The sequence below is a fragment of the Epinephelus fuscoguttatus genome, linkage group LG18, assembly GCF_011397635.1.
Source record: "Epinephelus fuscoguttatus linkage group LG18, E.fuscoguttatus.final_Chr_v1".
Classification (NCBI taxonomy): Eukaryota; Metazoa; Chordata; class Actinopteri; order Perciformes; family Serranidae; genus Epinephelus; species Epinephelus fuscoguttatus.
In genome coordinates this window covers 723,619-746,468 of record NC_064769.1, presented here as the reverse complement: position 1 = coordinate 746,468, position 22,850 = coordinate 723,619, and the positions used below count along the sequence as shown (strand labels likewise).

The window sequence follows — 22,850 nt, the reverse complement described above, 5'->3', positions numbered from 1 at the left end:
GCGATTGGACTTTGAACTTATCCCACAGTAGTGGTACCTGAGGTACTCCAACATTATGGTATCATATATACTGTCGTGTTTTAGTACTGCAGTCTACCATTGGTACCAGTAAACCGTGCAACACTACTATGTAGCAATCATCATATCATTCCAGCAGACAACGGGAAAGCACAGACACGGCTGGTGGATCGGAAGTATCGGAACCTGATACTGGATCGGATCGGCCCCATCCCTAGTTGTTATATTGACTGCTGTCATTGAAAGAAACACATGAACACCATGATTCCTTTAAGTATTGTTGTTCATCTGCCAGTTATTGATAGAAATACAAATACATGTAGCCTACAATACTACCTGCTAACAGCAGGTAGCTTTAGCTATCTTGGACCCAACAGAAGCATTGGATGCAGGCACAGGCAGTTTACATTTAATATGTGAAGTCCGCTGGTCATGTCAAAATGACCACGGATGGCGTGTTTACTTGGTGTGGCAGGTGCTCCATTCCCGCCGAGGCCATTGTTTCCATCCTTACGGTGTGCTGGTGTTGGAAAGTAGGTCACTGTTGCTGCTCGCTTATTCCCCACACACACATTCTCACTGACTGATGAATTGAGCCTGGTTATTTAAATTATTGTGGCTTACTGACTATGAATACATTTATTTCAAATATTATTTAGTATTATTCATTTAGTTTATTATTGATTTATCTATGTATTTACGTATTTTCTTCTTGTTTTGTGTTTTCATTTTAATTAATTATTTATTCATTTCTTTATCATTGACATTGACTGACTTCTTAAATGAATGTGAAATTGCTAATCACATTCACTGGAATGCAGCTTCTATGCTGAAGTCACTTCTTGCATGCTCTTACAGAAATGCCTACTATATACACACACACTGCAAAACAATGTCGGGGCTAGTTTGACCATCTTTTTCTAAGTGGAGGCTGACTTGGAAATGCTATGTCAGCCACTTACATCATCGCTTTTGAGGGATCATCCAACCACATGCAAGTCATGGTCAAACAGAGGACCTCACGAGAAACAAACAAACAGTTGCATGCAAAAGTCTGAGCACCCCTGGTCGCGAACAGTTATTTGGTTTCAACTACAGTTCAAACAATTTCAATCCAAATACCTGGATAATACGGTCCTGATTTAGATTAGGTTCTATGAACAACTGTTTGTAAACTCTATAACCAAAACTAACATTTCAACATGTGATTCCAAGCTGCTCACCCTATAAAGGTGTACTGAGGGGGTGCCTGCTTGGAGCGTCCCAGGATGCGGATGTCACAGATGGCTGCCTCTGTGGAGTCCCGTGGAATAAACTTGATGCAGAGTCGCCTCTTCCTGAAGGCCTGCTCCTCTGTGGGACACACAAAAGACAGTCAGACAAACTAACGAGTCCCTCCACAGTTAACAGTCTGTTCATTAACTATACATTAACACCAGAGAGTTTCCTTTAAGACTAATACAGCAGTTCTCATTATTGGGGCCTGACATCTTTGAGGATTTAAAGATTTTATTTAAATCCTTTCCAGACACACTGTTACCACACAGTGATGTTAGCAGTGCCTTTCGACTGCTAACGACACTTTCGACACTCTTGATAACTTACGAGTGTCAACAGTCTCCTGGATCGGGATGAAACCCACAGGCAGAGTGTCCTTTATATCGATCAACTTCATGTCCACAAGAACATTACCTAAGTGGCTCTACAGAAAAAGGGACAGAGAACAGGAGAGAGAGGGGGACAAATTGGGAAGGAGAGAGAATGGAGAGAAAAAAAAGAGAATGGAGTGAATGTAACCAGCGATTCATTCACATGTGTTATGTATGATGGTTGTTGAGGTGAGTTAACTTACATTTTCTTTAGAGAAGACTCTGGTGAAGCAGAGGTAGCGTGTCACCTTCGATTTGAAAAGGCCGTCTTTCCAAAGATCAGCATCCAGGCCGTCTGTTGTTGTCGAGACCTGGACAAAAATTGCACAATCTGATGTCACATGATTCTTTTAACCTGTCTCAGACCTTTTTGTCAATCTTTCAAAGAAAGATTGCATCTGATTTCTTGAACAGGCTACATGCAGAGGAAATGTCACTGCCACTTAACTGAAGGTATATGCAGGAATCCAGTGTGACACACTTTACAGTGTTCCCACAGAATTACATTTTACTTGTGGAAATAGTTTTCTCTACCAACAGTGATAGAGTGAAGGCAGCTGTCTCATATAAATGGGTCCAGCATGGGCTGAATGCACATCTGCAGGTCCCCATTATATACATGTGGTGTATGAAATGTCTGTATCCTTACTACACTGCATTTTTATAAACTATGATAATCTGCTTACAGAATCACATTATTTTGCCGCATTCCGACGCCGTTTCACTCACTCTCTGAAATTACATCGCAAAACTACTAACGGCAGAGCACAGCTGAAACACTGAGTGTTCTTGCAGCTTCAGTATACATGACTGCGATGTTTATAACAATGTCAGAAACATATTATCACTTCAACCTTGTTACATATCGCTGCTTGGTCATGGACTTTCCATGTCTACATATGTGGTGCAAGGAAGGTACCCTAAGTGCATCTGTTGTTGACATTCTGGGATCCTGTTACATGCATTGTGTCTTTTCAAAATACACTTCTGTTTTCACACGAAATGAACAGTTTGCAAACAGTCTCTTTCAAAATAAATGCACTACATTAGTACAACACCCAAAAATTGATACTTTTTCCTTCAACAACCAACACAGGTGGTTATGTTGAGCCAACAAACACGTGGTTAGGCTAAAAAAAAAAAAAAATAAGAACAGGGTTTGGCTCTACATTCATACAGGAAGTGAATACCAGCCTCCTAGGTGAAAGGTCAGTAATTTTTCCCCCACCCCTCCCGCCCACCCCACTCAGACTTTTCACCCCCTTAACCTTCATTGTTGTCCAGCCATGTTTCACTCTGATGCCATCAGGTGCTGTAACAAGTCAAGTCAAGTCAAAATTTATTTATATAGCACATTTAAGAACCTTGGTTGACCAAAGTGCTGTACAGTTCATCCAAAGAATGAATGAATAGCAAAAACCACAAAAATTATCATTAAGATCAACAATAGGTTTAGACAATAAAACATCAACACTAGAGTACAAGTAAAATACAAATAAAAGCTGTAAAAGACATGTCTGTCTCAACTAGAGGTGAAAGCAAGCGAAAAGAGGTAGGTTTTTAAAAGAGATTTAAAGTGTTCCAAAGTTCGGGCTGCCCTTATATGGAACGCTAAAGTATTCCATAAATTTGGCGCCACAACGGAAAAGGCTCTGTCACCTTTGCTTTTAAGTTTAGTTCTGAGACAGGCCAGCAGCAGCTGGTTGCTTGATCTCTGGCTGTCGTGTGAAGCTGAACAAGCTCAGATAGATAGGATGGAGCTAAGCCATTCAGGCTTTTAAAAACAAATAATAAGATTTTAAAGTGAACTCTAAACTGGACAGGGAGCCAGTGCAAAGAGGCCAGTATCGGGGTGATATGATCACATCTTTTCTTTCCTGTCAGCAGTCTGGCTGCTGCATTCTGGACAGCCTGCAGGCGTTTCAGTGACTGCTGGTCCAATCCAACATAAAGAGAATTACAATAATCCAGATGACAGGTAATGAAAGCGTGAATTGCGCTCTCAAAATCAAGTGGAGGGAGGTAGGGCTTTGCCTTACTAAGTAGCCTTAATTGAAAGAAGCTTGATTTGACTACTGAACTAATCTGTTTTTTAAATTTAAAGGCACAGTCAAAAATTACTCCTAGGTTCCTTGCAGCAAGGTGACAGAATGGCCAAATAAAATAATTTCAGTTTTGGATTTGTTTAGGCTCAAGAAATTTGAAGCCATCCTTGTGTGAACATCACTGAGACAGTTCAGCAGAGCTGTTTGTTTGAAGAGGAAGGTAGATCTGTAAGTCATCTGCAAAGCAATGAAATGTTATATTGTACTTTCTAAATATAGCGCCCAGGGGCAGCATATAAATGGAGAAGAGAATGGGGCCCAAGATGGAACCTTGAGGCACCCCACAATTGAGTGAGGATGCAGCAGATCTATACTGGCCCATGTGAACAGAGAAACTCCTTTCTGATAAACAGGATTCAAACCATTTGAGCGCTGTACCTTTAAAACCTACACACAGGTCAAGACATGATAAAAGAATCTTATGATCTACTGTGTCGAAAGCTGCAGTCAAGTCTAAGAGCACCAGAACAGCAGTGTTACCAGAATCAACAATTAAAAGCAGATCATTAAAGACTCTTAAAAGGGCTGTTTCTGTGCTATGGCGTTCTTTAAAGCCTGACTGGAACTTTTCAGAAATGCCATTTAAGTCCAGATGCGACTGCAGTTGTTCATACACTACCGTTTCTAAGACTGTGGACAAAAAAGGGAGCTTAGAAATAGGTCTGTAGTTCGACAAAACTGAAGGGTCAAGATTATTCTTCTTGATGAGGGGCTGCACCACAGCATGTTTGAAAGCAGCGGGGACACAGCCAGACATCAAGGAAGAATTTATAAGGTCGACAATACAAAGCCCCAGCGTGATAAAAACATCCTTGAAGAAACGGGGTGGAATGCTGTCTAGGGGGCAGTAGGAGGGCCGTAGATGCTGAAGTTTTTTCGTTAAAGAAGGAAGAGACACTTGCTCAAAAGCCTCAAAAATAACTGGGGCTACAGGGGAAGCAACGGGGTCAGAGGCCAGAGGAGAGGGAATGGACCTGATGGCAGAAATCTTGTCATTGAAAAATTTAAGAAATTTTTCACCTAGTGCAGGAGAAGATACAATGGAGGTAGAATTACAGGTATTTAAAAGCAAATTAAGAGAATTAAAAAGAAACTGAGGTTTATGGCTGTTATTTGACACAAGGTTTGAGAAGAAATTAGTTTTTGCAGCTTTAACAGCTCTCTGATATTCAGATAAACTGTGGATACACAGCGCGCAGGAGCGCACGGTTTAACATGGGAAGAAGGCACAGTAACAGTAAATAAAACAGCGAAGTGATCAGAGATATGAGTATTACAAATCTCAGTAATGCTTAAGTTTAAACCAAGTGACAGCACAAGGTCCAGTGTGTGTCCTTTTTCATGCGTTGGCCCAGCCACTGACTGGGTGAGATTAAACGAGTCAATAAGATTCATGAATTCCCTGGCCAGAGGTTTTGATTCACAGCAGACATGTATGTTAAAATCACCAACAATTAAAACCCGATCATATCTCAATGTTGTTTCTGCCAGAAAATCACCAAAGTCTTGAATGAAATCCTTACTGAGGTGAGGTGGGCGATAGACCAGTGCACACAGAATTGGAGATGTTAAGTTTAACACAAATGTCTGCAGTTCAAAAGAAGAAAAGGAGCCAGGTAACGATTGTTGGCATTCAAAGCTGGATTTGAACACCGACGCTAGCCCCCCTCCTCTGCCGGTTAATCGCGGGGAGCTGAGAAACAGACAGCCATTAGGGAGAAGTTCCGAGAGTGGGATGGACTTACCAACATGTAGCCATGTCTCCGTCAGGAACATAAAATCCAGTTTACGTGAGACGAAGAAATCGTTTAGCAAAAACGTCTTGTTTGCTATCGATCGTGTATTTAAGAGAGCCAAGTGAAGATCCTTTTCCTCTGGTCCGGGTAAAGTGGCGCGGTCCAGCGCTGAAGGTTCCTGTGATTGACGCCGCCATAGCGCACCCAGCTCCGCCTAGAGAGAGGAATCTCCACCGGTGAGTGAGGCAGGATCCCAGGCAGGTGAGGGGGAACAATAGGCCGGATCCACCAGATTCCCATAGACCAGCATGCCGCAGACAATCCGTTGGAAAGACGATGGGGATTAGTCCCTAGGCCGGCCGTCAGGTAAGCCATGATTCTAACCAGCACAACCCCTCGTTTCCCTCGTCTTCTGGAGCGCCTCTTCCAGAGGACAGGTGAGCGACACAGGTAGGCTGGTATGGACGCCAGGAACGGTGGCGGGCTTGAGGTCCGATCACCATAATCAAACGTTAACAGCTTCTCATGAGATGTTTTAATATCAGTAAGTGCTTGGCGATCATACACCAGGAGAGCAGACACATCTTGACAGAAAATATTAAATACAACTGCAAACACTAATCTCAGCAGAGCTGACAGACGGCTGGCCGCACACGCTGGCGCCATCTTTTCTTAATATGTTAACAGACCAATGGCGACCTGCAGCATATCATCCCAACATGAAAGGATGGCTTTTTTTTGTCTGTCTGATGCTACAGTCACTGTTGAAGTGCTCATCTTTAATGACTTCAGGACAAGAACAAGTTGTAATATCTTGAGTCTTGTGTTCGACACACAGCTATGCTTGCTCACTGAAGTAGCAGGTTCAGGGCAGTGAAAAAGGTGAAAAAATAAACAACAAACGGTGAGGGTGAGACACCCTGCACCCCATAGCTTCACTGTCAGGTGAGGGAGAGACACCGTGAGCTCCAGAGCTTCACCCTCAGGTGAGGGACAGATACCGTGGACCCCACACCTTCACCCTCAGGTGAGGGAGAGACATCGTACGCACCACAGCCTCACTGTCAGGTGAGGAAGAGCCCGGTGTGCCTCTGACAGCTTGACATTGGTTGTGACACGCCATAGTTTGTTGAGTTAAAATGCTCCAACAGTTACTCAATATAAAATGACCTCGTCTCCAGCAGAAAATGGACCAGCTCGGCTGATAACTGACTCTCCACACTGTATTTCCTTGCCAGAGAAGCTACCTGCTTCGGCCAGGAAGATGGAACAAGAGCCTGGGCAGGAGATGATATCAATCAATCAATCAATACATAACATCTACAACTTGTGGATTAACATGTTGGATTAACAATTATATTAAATATCTTTTATTTAGCAGATCGATTCCACATATAATCAACATTTAGATTTAAGACTGTTTCTGAATTTCTCAATTTTGCACAATACCCTGAAATAAAAAAGGGATCAAATGTTATAGTGGGCACAAAGGTAGAATCAAATAAGGTGGTAAAATTAAGTAAAATAATAGTCAAATAATATAATAAAAAAACAAACAAACAAAAAAACCCCAAACAAACAAAAAATATAGCTGCAAGCAGCAATTCCAGGGTTCAAGCCAGCATGGACATTTAAAACTTGATAGCTGGGTAGAATAAGGACCTCTGACAGTTAAGGCGGCAGAATTAAAGGTTACTAACAGGTTTTATGACAATCAGACAGATGCTCATTAATGTCCCAATCCATACCGGGCCACACTCTTCTTTGGAAACTCAGTCGCTTCCGATTGGTCAAGTGCAGAAACATTTTGGGGAAATGGTTAAATGGCTTGGTTAAAAAAGTCCACCAAGTTTGGTGATGTTTGACTCAATGAAGGTTTCCTTTAGGGCTGTAGTCTCCTGGTCAACTAGTCGATTATTTGGTCGCTATGCTCTCGTCTGACCAAATTCTCATTAGTCAAATATTCGCCATGTTACTTTCATAAGGAGAAAAGCGCTACATCAACAGCTATCCAGGATTAATCCATTATTTCCTGCGGGGGGGGGCACAGGCTAAGTTACCTGTGAAAATGGGGGTGTTGTTGTTGTTGACAGAAAGTTGGACTCGCCCACCCTCATGCTCAGCATCACGGTGACGCAGACCTCCTCTCTGTTTCTGTAAGCTGAAACCATTTCCCTCAGTGGAACCGAAGCTTGCATTTACTTGTATTTCACAGATAAACAATAAATTGTGGAAACAGTAAAGCCCTCACTAAAACAGCATTTTAAGTCGTGTGTGTGAGTTATCCTTCATGGATTTATACTTCAGGATTTATCCTGGCTTCTTATGAACAGAGGAAATCTCCGCTCATTGCTAGGCTAATTTATACAATGTAAAATGCCATATGCTGAGACTAATAACATTAGCATGTTGTATTTGCTTGGAAAACGTGTTTAGTATAAGACAGTTGTTTTGTCGGTGAATGTTGTGAGTTGTAATGGAGCCAAACTGTGTGCCATTACCTTTGTTGCATGTTGCTGTTGTCCCTGGTTTTATATGAGAAGAGGAAAAGATCGCTAGATGCTACGTTAATTTATACAATGTAAAACGCCATAACCTTGTGCTAATAACGTTAGCATGTTGTATTGGTAGGGGAAATGTGTCCAGATAAAGACAAGTGTTTGTCTGTCAGTTCTGCGATTTATAGAGAAGCCAGTTTGCATACTTGTGTTTGAAACTGTCTCTATTAAGCCATATTTAATGTGTGTTTTGAATCAACGATATAAATAAAGTTTGATTTGAACTAAACTATACAGCACGTAACACAGCCCTCCACCGCCGACTAGTGTTTTGGAGGTGTACTGCGGAGTGACACAGACACACCACTGCAGGAGTTTTTTTTTTTTCCCCCCACGACGAATCGATTAGTTGAAGATCATGTGCTGACGTATTGTGGTAAGTGAGTTGTGTCATTTCTGTGATGAGTTTCTGTGATGTCTCTGTACTGCTCTGGTGATTTCTACTAGCCTGCTTTCTGCTTTCTCACTTCAGTTGCTTTAACATCTACTTCAAGTCTTAACCCACACTGATTCTGTTTAAGCACTTATAGCTCTCCTCCTTTCTACGACTTTCTTGCTAATCTCTTAGCTGTTGTTTGCACGTTACTAGCCTTGGTAGCTACATTAGCTTTACAGTTAGCAATGGCTTCTCCCTCTGCTCTTTCTTGCTCGGTGTGCCCAATGTTCAGTTATGCCTCTGCCTCCTTTAGCGACAGTGGTAATTGTAATAAGTGTAGCTTATTTGCCGCGTTGGAGGCGAGGCTTAGTGAATTAGAAGCGCGGCTCCGCACCATGGAAAACCATTCAGTAGCTGCGGTAGTTAGCCAGCCCCCAGTAGCCGATGCGGAGCCACATAACATAGTCTGAGCCTCTGCTAGCGGTCCTCTGGTAACGCCTGTTCAGCCGGGAGGTTGGGTAACCGTTCGCCAGAGGCATAGCTCCAAGCCGAAGCCCATGGCTCACCACCAGCCTGTTCACGTTTCCAACCGTTTTTCCCCACTCAGCAACACACCCGCTGAGGATAAAACTCTGGTTATTGGCAGCTCTATTCTCAGGAACGTGAAGTTAGCAACACCAGCGGCCATAGTCAAATGTATCTCTGTGGCCAGAGTGGGCGACATTGAATCAAATTTAAAACTGCTGGCTAAAGATAAACTTAGATTCAGTAAGATTGTTATTCACGTCGGCGGCAATGACACCCGGTTACGCCAATCGGAGGTCACTAAAATTAATATTGCCTCGGTGTGTGAATATGCAAAAACAATGTCAGACTCCGTAGTTTTCTCTGGACCCCTCCCAAATCTGACCACTGATGACATGTTTAGCCGCATGTCATCATTTAATCGCTAGCTGTCCAGGTGGTGTCCAGCAAACGATGTGGGTTTCGTTAATAATTGGCAAACTTTCTGGGGAAAACCTGGTCTTATTAGGAGAGACGGCATTTATTCCACTTTGGATGGAGCTGTTCTCATTTCTAGGAACCTGGCAAATTTTATTAGTAATTTGAATCCCTGACAACCCAGAGTTGAGATCAGGACCAGGGTCCAAAAATTTCACTTACCAGCCAGGCTGGCTGGTAAGTGAAATTTTTTACCAGTCAGGCAGATATTTTACCAACCAACCAAATAAAAATTGCTTTTAAGTGCTGTAATTTGCTATCAGTATTATTTAGCATGTCATTTGGGTCTTGTAAGCGATTCTCAATCAATATTTTAATAGTGTGTACTAATATTAGTAATAATGTATGCTAAAATATGAAGAACTGTTTCAATAGTTAAGTGTAATATTTGGGTTAATAAATTCTGTAGCATTCTTACTACAGTACAAAAAGAATCTTTTATTAAGGAATTTTACATGAATCACTGACTTCAGTCCCCTTTGGACAGTTGAGACATAAGATTTTAGCTCGACCAGACTGCAACAGCAGGGCCTGCCCTATACGTATAAACATGAATGTCTGACCAGTGATGGACAAAGTATTCAACGACATGACTTGAGTGAAAGTAAAGATACTCTTTGTCAAATATTACTCCAATACAAGTGAAAGTTGTTCAGTCTTTTTTTTTTACTTAAGTGAAACTGCACCAACTGATTAACATACAAGTAAAGAACAGTCCCTTCATAAGTAAAGAACAGTCCCTACAGTGCAGTGAGGTTTGTGGATGGTTACCTGCCACAAACAGAGAAATGTGAACGGCTTGTTTCTCCTCTGACACAACACATACCTGTGTGCTGGGCTGTTCAGGTACGTTTGGGCAGCGATCGCAGCTCACCGAAATTCTCGCGCGAGCCCGTTCACATTACGGCCGGATTCCACCGGCTGCAAAAGTAAGCGTCACGTCAGCGTAGCATCGCCGCGTATTCATTTGGGCTCCACTGACTGCGTGGAAGCGACACATAGAGAAGCCAGCGGGGTTGTTTACCGTTTGCTGAGCCATGAAATGTTAAAGCATTTTCCACCTAAGTTATTACATATATCTGAGTTATCTACAAGTTTACTGTAGGCTACTGTTTGTCATCTACTCGCTTTCAAATGTCCGCCACGGACATTTACACAATGTCACGGATAAACATGGGTAAATGCCTGAAAAAAAATCATCCCATAGGCCTATCACCTCTGATAATGGTTTATTCACTTAAAAACACATTGTGCTCGTTTAGCACACTATTTAATTGTAGTGTAGTTTTTACACTACACTATGTAGTTTTTATCTGCTAGAGGGTCGCGTAGGGGAGCGTAGCGTGACAAAAATAGAAGAGCAGCCTAAAATAGAGAGTTGTCACACCGCTCCCGTTGCCGGTGGAGCCGCTGTAATTGATTAACAGGGGGGCGAGCTGCTATGGGACTCGCGCTGCAGTAGTGTCGCGCTGCTGACGTGCCCGGTGGATCGCGGCCGTCAGACGCGCATTTCTCAACGCCGGTCGACAAGTGGTTCTGCTCCCAGCTGTTGTCTCCGTCACATTTGGGGCTGTTTTTCTATCATGGGTAACTGCCCGGCTTGACACATTCGCTCGTGGCTCGCGCAGAAAATAGACCAGACGCCTAAACGATCACTGCAGGGCACCTCTGCGGCCGGTGTGGATGACACAAACGGTTAACATGGGTGCCGAAAGGAAACTGGCTTCGCTTCGAGGCACTTTGAGGCTATTCACAGCGCTTCCGCGGGCGGTGTGGCCCTGGCGTTACGTGACCAAAGATCGTCTCTGCCTGAAACACACATTACTCTGCCAGGAAATCAGCCGATACCAGCACCATTCTACAGTAACAAAAAATGCATTTTTTGCTGGTTAAAAAATAACTCGCCAGAGTGGCGAGTGGTCTTAAAAATTTACCAGCCAGAGACAAAATCTACCCGTAATTGGCGAGTGGCGAGTGTTAGTTTTGGACCCTGATCAGGACTCAGAGTCGCAGTTCTATACGCCTCTCTGAGCTTCTAGTGCAGTTACACACCCATAGTTTCATAGTTTTATACAAACGGTGTCTGTCCCCCGACCACCTAAATTATTTAAATCTAAAATTAAACAAAGAGGAGTTGTGCATAACAACCTCATAAAAATTAAAACCTCTTCTGTGACAGAAAGACAAAACAGGAGAATTAAATGCGGAATGTTAAATATCAGGTCTCTATCGTCTAAAGCAGTGTTAGTAAACAAATTAATATCAGATAATCATATTGATTTACTCAGTCTCACTGAAACCTGGCTGTGTCGAGATGAATATGTTAGTCTAAATGAGTCCACTCCTCCCAGTCATAATAATACCCACATTCCTCGAAGCAGCGGCCGAGGAGGGGGAGTTGCAGCCATTTTTAACTCTAGTCTGTTAATCAGCCCTAAACCTAAACTAGACTATAATTCATTTGAAAGCCTCGTTCTTAGTCTTTTACATCCGACCTGGAAAACCTCGCAGCCACTTTTATTTGTTATAGTGTACCGTGCTCTTGGCCCGTATTCTGAATTTGTATCTGAATTCTCAGAGTTTTTATCCAGTTTAGTTCTTAAATCAGATAAAGTTATTATTGTATAGGCAATTTTAACATTCATGTCGACGTTGATAATGACTCCCTGGCTTATCTCATTATTAGACTCCACTGGTTTCAGTCAGGGTGTACATGAACCCACTCATTGTTTTAACCATACCCTCGATCTAGTTCTGACATATGGAATTGAAATTGATAACCAAACAGTCTTTCCACAGAATCCCTCGCTATCGGATCATTATCTGATTACTTTTGATTTCTTTTTACTTGACTACACGCCACTCAGCAATAGTTACTATACTAGATGTTTATCAGATAGTGCTGTTGCAAAACTTAAGGAAATGATTACTCCGTCGTTAAATTCAATACCAAGTCCTTCAGTAACAGAGGTTTCCCATACCGACTTTAACCTCTCCCGAATTGATCATTTTGTCGATAGCGCCGTAGGCTCGCTGCAAACAACACTCGACTCTGTAGCTCCTCTTAAAAAGAAGTTAACAAAGCAAAGAAAGTTCGCTCCTTGGTATAACTCTCAAACCCGTAAGTTAAAACAAATATCGCGAAAATTTGAAAGGAAGTGGTGATTAACCAAACTGGACAAATCTCATTTAATCTGGGCAGACAGTCTCAAAACTTATAAGAGGGGCCTCCGCAATGCCAGAGCAAACTATTACTCAGCATTAATAGAAGAAAACAAGAATAACCCCAGGTTTCTTTTCAGTACTGTAGCCAGGCTGACTGAGAGTCAAAGCTCTATTGAGCCTTGTATTCCTTTAGCCCTTAGCAGTAATGATTTTATGAGCTTTTTTAATGACAAAATTCTAACTATTAGAGGCAAAATTCATGACCTCCTGTCCTCAGATAGTACCTATCTAACCTCAAACACAGCTGTAAGACCTAATATATATTTAGATTGCTTCTCCCCAATTTCTCTTCAAGAATTGACTGCAGTGATTTCTTCATCTAAATCATCAACGTGTCTCTTAGACCCCATCCCAACTAGGCTACTTAAGGAGGTTTTACCTTTAGTTAACACTCATATATTAGATATGATCAATATATCCTTATTAACAGGCTACGAACCACAGTCTTTTAAGGGAGCTGTAATTAAACCTCTACTAAAAAAGCCCACCCTGGATTCAGAGGTGTTAGCCAACTACAGACCAATATCTAATCTTCCCTTTATGTCAAAGATCCTTGAGAAAGTAGTCGCAGACCAGCTGTGTGATTTTCTCCATGATAATAATTTATTTGAGGAATTTCAGTCAGTATTTAGAGTGCATCATAGCACTGAGACAGCACTAGTTAAAATTACAAATGACCTTCTGATTGCTTCAGACAAAGGACTCGTCTCTGTACTTGTTTTATTAGATCTTAGTGCGGCGTTTCACACTATTGACCATCAAATTCTACTGCAGAGACTGGATCACTTAATTGGCCTAAAAGGTTCTGCACTAAGCTGGTTTAAATCCTAAATCATGGCTGCAAGCCAACTTCCTCAAACTCAACTGTGACAAATCTGCAGCAACACAAATCTTCACCCTCAGCATTGACAACACCACCCTCTCTCCCTCCCCATTCATCCGCAACCTTGGTATCATCTTCGACAATAACCTCTCATTTGAACATCACATGAGCCGCCTCGCCCAAACTGCCTTCTTTCACCTTAGAAACATTGCCCGTCTCCGCCCATTGCTCTCCTTCTCTGCCGCTGAAACTCTCATCCATGCTTTCATCACCTCAAGACTGGACTACTGCAACAGCATCCTCTACGGCTCATCATCCAAAGTCCTCAAAAAACTTCAGTACATCCAAAACTCTGCTGCCAGCCTCCTCACCCACACCAGCTCCTGTGAACATATATCCCCTGTCCTGCAAAACCTTCACTGGCTCCCTGTCCCATACAGAATCAATTTCAAGATCCTCCTCCTCACCCACAAAGCCCTCCACAGCCAGGCCCCCTCCTATCTCACGGACATGCTCCACCACCACACTCCCTCCCGCAACCTTCGATCATCCGACAAAAACCTCCTCTCACCCCCACACAGGACCAAGCACAGAACCTGGGGCGACAGAGCCTTCTCCATAGCCGCCCCCTCCCTCTGGAACACCCTCCCTATACACATCCGTGACTGTCCAGATCCATCCACCTTCAAATCACTCCTCAAAACCCACCTTTTCAAATCCGCCTTTAACCTTTAACATTAGCTTTTCGTTCTCGGTTCCTCCTGTGCCCTCCTTTTCTTTGTTTTGCACTATGCTTTTGCACCTTGTTGTTTTATATTGTCCTTGTCTTCTGTTTGTCTTTGCACTTACATGTATGTACTTCTTTTCTTTGGTTTTAAATGTAAAGCGTCTTTGAGAGCTGTAAAAGCGCTGTATAAATAAAATGTATTATTATTATTATTGATCGGATCATTTTCAGTTTGTTAACGTTCATAATGAATCGTCCTTACGTACTAAAGTTCGTTTTGGAGTTCCGCAAGGTTCTGTGCTTGGACCAATCCTATTTACTCTATATATGCTTCCTTTAGGTAACATCATTAGAAATCACTCTATAAATTTCCACTGTTATGCAGATGATACACAGTTGTATTTATCGATGAAGCCAGAAAAAAGTAATCAATTAACTAAACTCCATAACTGCCTTAAAGACATAAAAACCTGGATGAGCACCAATTTCCTGATGTTAAATTCAGACAAAACTGAAGTTATTGTTCTTGGCCCCAAACAACTCAGAGACTCTTTATCTGATGACATAGTTTCTCTAGATGGCATTGCTCTGGCCTCTAGCACTACCGTAAGAAACCTCGGAGTAACATTTGATCACGATTTGTCTTTTAATTCTCATTTAAAACAAACCTCACGGACTGCATTTTTTCATCTGCGTAATATTGCGAAAATTAGGCCTGTCTTGACCCGAAAAGATGCAGAAAAATTGGTCCACGCTTTTGTTACCTCAAGGCTGGATTACTGTAACTCTCTATTATCAGGTAGCTCTAGTAAGTCCTTAAAAACTCTCCAGCTAATTCAGAATGCAGCAGCACGTGTACTAACAGGAACTAAGAAACGAGATCATATTCCTCCTGTTTCAGCTTCTCTGCACTGGATCCCTGTAAAATCCAGAATTGAATTTAAAATCCTACTGTTAACTTATAAAGCTCAGATCAGGAGCCAGAGCCTTCAGCTATCAATCAATCAAATTTATTTATAAAGCCCAATATCACAAATCACAATTTGCCTCACAGGGCTTTACAGCATACGACATCCCTCTGTCCTTATGACCCTCGCAGCGGATAAGGAAAAACTCCCCCCAAAAAATCCTTTAACGGGGAAAAAAAACGGTAGAAACCTCAGGAAGAGCAACTGAAGAGGGATCCCTCTTCCAGGATGGACAGACGTGCAATAGATGTCATACAGAACAGATCAGCATAACAAATTAACAGTAATCCACATGACACAATGAGACACAGAGAGAGAGAGAGAGAGAGAGAGAGAGAGAGAGATGCAGGACAGACGGTAATGACAGTAGCTTACAACAACATTAATAAAAGTAATAATGTTATAGTTATAGTTCTGGCTATTGTAGTACAATATGTTGAAAGTATATATTAATATCTGGCAGTATACATGTGTGACAATAATCATATGTGTATAATAACAGTAGAAGTATGACTAATGACTAATGATGGCAGCAGCAGCAGGAGGCATCTGGCAGGACCACAGCAGCAGCACAACCACACAGGTAACGCTATCCAGGCACCGCTGCGATATGAGTTAATCTGAGAGACAGTGGAGCACAAAAAACCCTTTAACGGGGGAAAAAAACGGTAGAAACCTCAGGAAGAGCAACTGAAGAGGGATCCCTCTTCCAGGATGGACAGACGTGCAATAGATGTCGTACAGAACAGATCAGCATAACAAATTAACAGTAATCCACATGACACAATGAGACACAGAGAGAGAGAGAGAGAGAGAGATGCAGGTAATGACAGTAGCTTACAACAACATTGTAACAACATGACAACAACATTGCTGCTGCCATCAGGCTCCTCTCCTGTGGAATCATCTTCCTGTTACGGTCGGGAGGCAGACAGGCCAAGGCTCAGGCTTGCCCTGTACCAGCCCCTAGTTAGGCTGACTTAGGCCTAGTCTGCCGGAGGAACCCCTATAATACACCAGGCACCTTCTCTCCTTCTCTCTCTCTCTCTCTCTCTCTCGCATCCTATTACTGCATCTTGCTAACTCGGCCATTCTGGATGTCACTAACTCGGCTTCTTCTCCGGAGCCTTTGTGCTCCACTGTCTCTCAGATTAACTCATATCGCAGCGGTGCCTGGATAGCGTTACCTGTGTGGTTGTGCTGCTGCCGTGGTCCTGCCAGATGCCTCCTGCTGCTGCCATCATTAGTCATTAGTCATGCTTCTACTGTTATTATACACATATGATTATTGTCACACATGTATACTGCCAGATATTAATATATACTTTCAACATATTGTACTACAATAGCCAGAACTATAACTATAACATTATTACTTTTATTAATGTTGTTGTAAGCTACTGTCATTACCGTCTGTCCTGCATCTCTCTCTCTCTCTCTCTTTCTGTCTTATTGTGTCATTCGGATTACTGTTAATTTATTATGCTGATCTGTTCTGTACGACATCTATTGCATGTCTGTCCATCCTGGAAGAGGGATCCCTCCTCAGTTGCTCTTCCTGAGGTTTCTACCATTTTTTTCCCCTGTTAAAGGGTTTTTTTGGGGGAGTTTTTCCTTATCCGCTGTGAGGGTCCAAAGGACAGAGGGATGTTGTATGCTGTAAAGCCCTGTGAGGCAAATTGTGATTTGTGATATTGGGCTTTATAAATAAAATTGATTGATTGATTGATTGACTTTAATCGACCAAGATTTTATTTGGTTGACTACAGCCCTAGTTTCCTCATTGATTATGGTCAAATTTTGCAAAGGGCCATTGTACTTGTTTGTAACTTGTGGTGCCCCCTACTGACCGAATTTCAAATAATTTAATACACGTGGATGATAATTGTTATTCAACATACCCTGCAAGTTTTGTAATGATAGGACAATCAATTTCTGATTTTTAGTCTGATATGTGTTACTGTATGCCCTTTTTTTGTATTTGTGATTTATGTTCCTGGTACCTGTTAAGACATTGCTTGCAAGGTTTGTGATGATTGGCCCACACGTTGTGGAGTCATTTGCTGAGTCACGCCCCCTGTAAAGTTCATTGGTCACTCTCTTCAAAAAGAAATGAGATATCAATAACAGTTAAAGCGTTGGTAATAAATTCTGAAAAAAATCTGACATCATTCTGCTGAAGTCCGGTATATTGTCAAATATTCTGGTGACATTTGGTTAAAAATGAGATAACATGGATAACACGATAATGAATATCACTGTGAGCTAGCTTTCAAAAAAGAATTTCATAGAACCTTAATTATAGTGCCCCCATCTGGCCCATTGGTATTATATTTCTTGAGCATCATTTGCACACAACTTCCAACCGTGGGTGAAAATGTCATGGCTCTACAATGTACCATCTCACGAGAATTCGCAAAAAAATTTCTGAATAATAATAATAACAATAATAACTAGAACTGCAAGCAGTTATGAACGGGGGCCAAGCCTCCCTGCGCAACTCGGCCCCTGGGTGTCGCGGAGCCCTTGGAAGTCGGCCCGACCAAACATCACTAAGCTTTATGGCTGGCCTCAAGAGCAACTCTGCATCACGCTCACCAAATTTCATGCGAATCTGATCAACTCTCATGTCACTTGATGTTTCTCTGTTTATAGCGCCCCCTACCGGTTAATTTGTGGCAAATTTGGCACAGTCGCCCACTTTGACCAGTCGTGATAAACTTCAAGTTATGGCCTCAGGAGTGACCCAGCATCATACTCACCAAATGTCGTACAAATCAGTGTTGCCATTTGAGAGATATAAATTTTCCATATTTGCAGCGCCCCCTAGTGGCCAACATTAGTCAAATTTGGCTCATACCCTCAGAGTCACATGCCAAGCAAGGATCTCAGATTTAGTGTTGTTAGCATTTATTTTGACTGAGATATGCAACAGTTCGCGTTTTTGTAGGCCAAGCCTCCCTGCGCAACTCGGCCCCTGGGTGTCGCGGAGCCCTTGGAAGTCGGCCCGACCAAACATCACTAAGCTTTATGGCTGGCCTCAGGAGCAACTCTGCATCACGCTCACCAAATTTCATGCGAATCTGATCAACTCTCATGTCACTTGATGTTTCTCTGTTTATAGCGCCCCCTACCGGTTAATTTGTGGCAAATTTGGCACAGTCGCCCACTTTGACCAGTCGTGATAAACTTCAAGTTATGGCCTCAGGAGTGACCCAGCATCATACTCACCAAATGTCGTACAAATCAGTGCTGCCATTTGAGAGATATAAATTTTCCATATTTGCAGCGCCCCTTAGTGGCCAACATTAGTCAAATTTGGCTCATACCCTCAGAGTCACATGCCAAGCAAGGATCTCAGATTTAGTGTTGTTAGCATTTATTTTGACTGAGATATGCAACAGTTCGCATTTTTGTAGGTAGCTAGCAAAATGTATTTGTTAATAATTTGTGCATATTTGTACCGAACAAAATTCTTTTGATAACTTTAGATCAGGTCCAGCTGACGACTGTCTGTGCCAAGTTTCATGCCGATCGGACAAAATCCCAAGGAGGAGTTTAAAAAAGCAGGTTTTCCAGTTTTCATGATTTTGTGAAAAAAACATTATAGCCGGAAATGGGCGTGGCCCAACCCAGGTGATTCAGCACTATTCAGGGAATCTGGGGATATGAGGCTGCTGAATGTGTGACATACAGTGTGGGAGTTATAGCCCAAAACACGTTGACCTTGGTTATAGCGCCCCCTGCTGACGGACCTATGTCATTTTTTGCGTCTGAGGTACGTGCAGGGGTCTGGACCAACCCTCCAAATGGCACCACCCTCCCTTGCACGGTTTAGCCTGCAGCATCACTTTTACCAACGGAAAAATAAAAATAGAGAAAAACTATAATAATAATAATAATAATAAAAACCCGAACAAAAACAATAGGTTTCCCAGCACCGCTGGTCCTGGGAATCGCGTATGCTTGCATTCGCGGTTCCCCCTAATAATAATAACTAGTCCATACCCATTGAGTACACAGTTGCCCACAAACAGTTTCACATGGTGTGTGTTTGGGATACAGGTCATAGGAAATTGCAGATTAAATAGTCAACTGAACCCATTAAGAAGACCAATGTATTCAGACAGAGTTTTTGTGAATTTGAGTGCGATTGCTTTACTGAAAGTACAGTAGTACCATTGCCAATAGAGGGACAGTTAGGGGGCTAAAACTGTACGTTAGTAGTTGAGGTAGCACGTTGAAAGGCAGATAGTTAAAGTGTTTATATGTTGAATTGACTTAAAAGTGGGGCGCACTGGTAGTTCACATGGGAAAGGTGCGGCTAGCCCTTGTTGCAGCAGCATACCATACCATGACTTAGTCATATCAAAAAATAGAAAAAAAAACCCCAACATTCGGCCACAGGGGGAGCCACAGCGATCGGTTGCATTTTAGCCATTTTTAAGTATTTTTCTGTTATAGCGCCACCCAGTTGCCAATTAGAGTTAAATTTCTTCAGTCACCTTGAGCAACCTGTTCTACATATCTACCAAGTTTAGTAAAAATCGATATGGCGGTTTGGCCTAGATAAGAAATTAGCTCTCTAGCGCTCCCATTTTGTTTGATCGGGTCAATAATGGAGGGGTCCTCTCAGATTTTGTGTGGTCATATGCCTACACAGTTGCGTGGTGATCGATGAAACCCTTGAGATGTTATACACCTTTATGTGATGAGCCACACCCTCCGCAATATTCATTGCCTTATAGAAGCTCAGTTTTAGTAAGTTTTCCAACTTTTGCCAAAAGGGAACTTTAGATATTGGTCCCTAGTTTCATGCCGATCGGTCAAACTTCCTAGGAAGAGATCGATTTGAAGTGTTTTTCAAAAAATTCAAAATGGCGGAAAATCTATATAACTGGACGTTATGGGTTCTTGAGGCAAATTTGTTCCTCGTGAGGAAAGGCATCTCTGTGCAAAGTTTCATGTCTCTACGACATATGGGACAAAGTTTGCAAATTCAATTGGTTGCTATAGGGCCCCCCTTTGGCCAACTGATGTAATATTGCTTCATTCGCATCCTCCCATTAGCCTCTACCACTGTGCCAAATTTCACATGGATTGACCAAGTCAGTGCAGAGAAAAACGTGGAACAGACACACAGACACACCCACAGACAGAGTTTTCGTCATTATATAGTAAGATAAAACAGCACAAAAACAAAAGGGTTTCAGCCCTCCAGGCTAGAACCCCTAACAAGCTGACCATTATCCCCAAAGTTGCAAGGCTGCCCTCCCATTAGGGATGGGCAAACGATCAAAATTCATTATTAGATCATCAAAAAAATTAACAATCAATTATTGATTAATTGATAAGCGAGTATTTCAGAAGAGAGAAAACAAAAGAGTGCAGTGCAGACTGTTGCCACAAGAGAGCGCAGCTGCCCCAGTTTTAAGCTTCAACCCCCCAGGCCAAAGAGGAAGAATGGCGCACATGTGCAGTTCACCCCTGGGTGTTTACAACTGTTGCCAGCCAGTGGTTACAGTCTTCAGTTTTCAGCAAAACCTCCGTCTTTCAATGGTGAAGTGTTTTCAGAGGCCTCAAGGGAAGCCGCCGAGGCTTTGGAGAGTGATGAGAGCCTCCGTCTGTTTATGATTTTTTGCCTGGCATAGGTCCAGCGGCGGGTCTCGTTGCCGGGTCTCGCCGGGCAGGGGGTCTCGTAGGCACGGCGGCTCGCCGGGCCTATGCCAGGCATTGTAGGGGAAACACTGCGACTATAATTCAAAATTATTTGTGATCGATCAAAAGCCTTAAGAATCAATCACCGATAATCGAAAATTGTTGCCCATCCCTACGTCCCATATCCACATCACTTCTCCACTCCTCCCACCGCCCTCCACCCACAGAGCCCCATCACTCATCAGTCATTTCAGTATAGTGTATAGTATAGTGTGTGCTGGGGTTGGACTGTTATTACATAGTTGAAGCCTGTGTTTCAGAGCAAATCTTATCCTTTCCAAATGGAGTGTGTTAGTTAAGTCCTCTAGCCACATCTTGGCGGTAGGGAAAGGTGTGTTCTTCCATAGTATGAGAATTAGTTTCTTTGCCATTATGAGGCAACAGGAGAGAAATCGTTGCTGTGTCACGTTTAACTTTCTGAAGGTCTCAGATATTCCAAGAATAATGAGCAGAGGCTCTGGCTTAATCTTAGTGTTCATGACCTCAGACATTATGCTGCAGTTATCAATCCAAAAGGGTTGAATCTTTGGACATAAAGCAAAACTATGTAGAAGTGTTGCCACAGAAGATTGACATTTCACACAGAGGCAACACCTCTGGGTAATATACTATGTAGTTTCTCGTTTGAATAATGAAGCCTGTGTATAATTTTAAATTGGATGAGGCAATGTTTTGCATTATTTGAATGACAGTTTCAGACAATCATCTATTTTTGATTGCGTTTCCGTTTCAAAATCTTTTAAATATTTCCCTATGTAATCTCGAACTTGTAGGTAACGAAAAAAAGTTATTGTTCTTCAGTCCATATTTCCTCTGTAGTTGTATAAATGAAGTAAAGACACCTTCTACATACAGGTCTCCAATACAATGGATACCCCTTTCGCTCCAAGTACGGAAGGCTCCATCGAGGTTGGAGGGGACAAAGGTGGGATTTCTGGTAATGGGCAGTACAAGGGATACCGGTTTAAGATGAAAATTGGACCTAATTTGCTTCCAAGTACGAATCATGTATAATAGGATTATTGTAATATAACAACTTTTGGTTTACATTTAAAATAAAGAATAATTTGATAAAGGAAGTGTGGAGTACTCACTTTTTAATATCTATTTATTTGATTGGGGGGGGGGGGGGGGGGATCCCCACAGCCTGAGCCCTACCTACCTCAGTGCACATTTTCAGCCCGAACTTGATCCAACTTGTCAGGCTTTTAGGGACCCATCTAGCTCAGGCTGCGATTGAGAACTCTATTAATAATAACACAATTTATTTATTAATTATATTTTGTATTGTTAATCTGACTGAAATGTAGTGTCGTAAATATTACAATATTTACCTCTCAGAAGAAGTATAAAACAGCAAAAAATAGAAATTCTCGAATTAAGTGAAGAAGCTGAAATTTGTACTTAAATACAAATGATGTATTTGAATTCAAAACAGTGAATTTTGCCTGAAAGGTACTGGTTTACAGGTATGTCGAACCCACCAAATTAGAATACAGTATGCAATGGCGCAGAAAATACTGGCTGAAATTGTTACAACTTAATCAGCATTACCTACATGCACAGAAAAACACAGACACCTCCTTGGTGTGTCACTATATTAATGCTAAGCTCCACTTTTGGAAAAAGTAAAAAGAAATTAAAGGCTGTAACAGTTAAAATTAACTTTATTATTTATTAACTGGTTATTATTCAGGTATGACGGCAAAATGACGCAGCACACAGTGCATCAATTACTAATTACTTTTTGTCTGCCCTAACTCATATATTCACAAAACACAGTGTTTCTGAAACCTCTTTGTTGATATAATCTGTGCACATGTAATTTAGACAAATTGTTTTTTCTACAACCACAAATAATTTCTGTACATTACAAACTATCTTCTGCAGAGTTTTTGACAAATTCAAAGGATGATTTACGAGCTCAAACTAAATAATATGACAA

At 42.0% G+C, this 22,850-nt stretch overlaps 1 protein-coding gene across 5 annotated transcripts in view; it reads right to left on the bottom strand.

The window, feature by feature from the left end:
* The window catches only part of LOC125905851 (multivesicular body subunit 12B-like), a 71,650-nt gene that overhangs the window by 22,639 nt on the left and 26,161 nt on the right, over positions 1-22,850 (bottom strand). For all 5 annotated transcript variants that reach the window (XM_049604128.1, XM_049604127.1, XM_049604125.1 and 2 more), the window contains exons 3-5: positions 1,871-1,978; positions 1,624-1,720; positions 1,242-1,371 (exon numbers count right to left, since the gene is read on the bottom strand). In XM_049604128.1, coding sequence (XP_049460085.1) covers positions 1,242-1,371; positions 1,624-1,720; positions 1,871-1,978 — 335 coding nt within the window. The remainder of the gene's footprint in view (positions 1-1,241; positions 1,372-1,623; positions 1,721-1,870; positions 1,979-22,850) is intronic.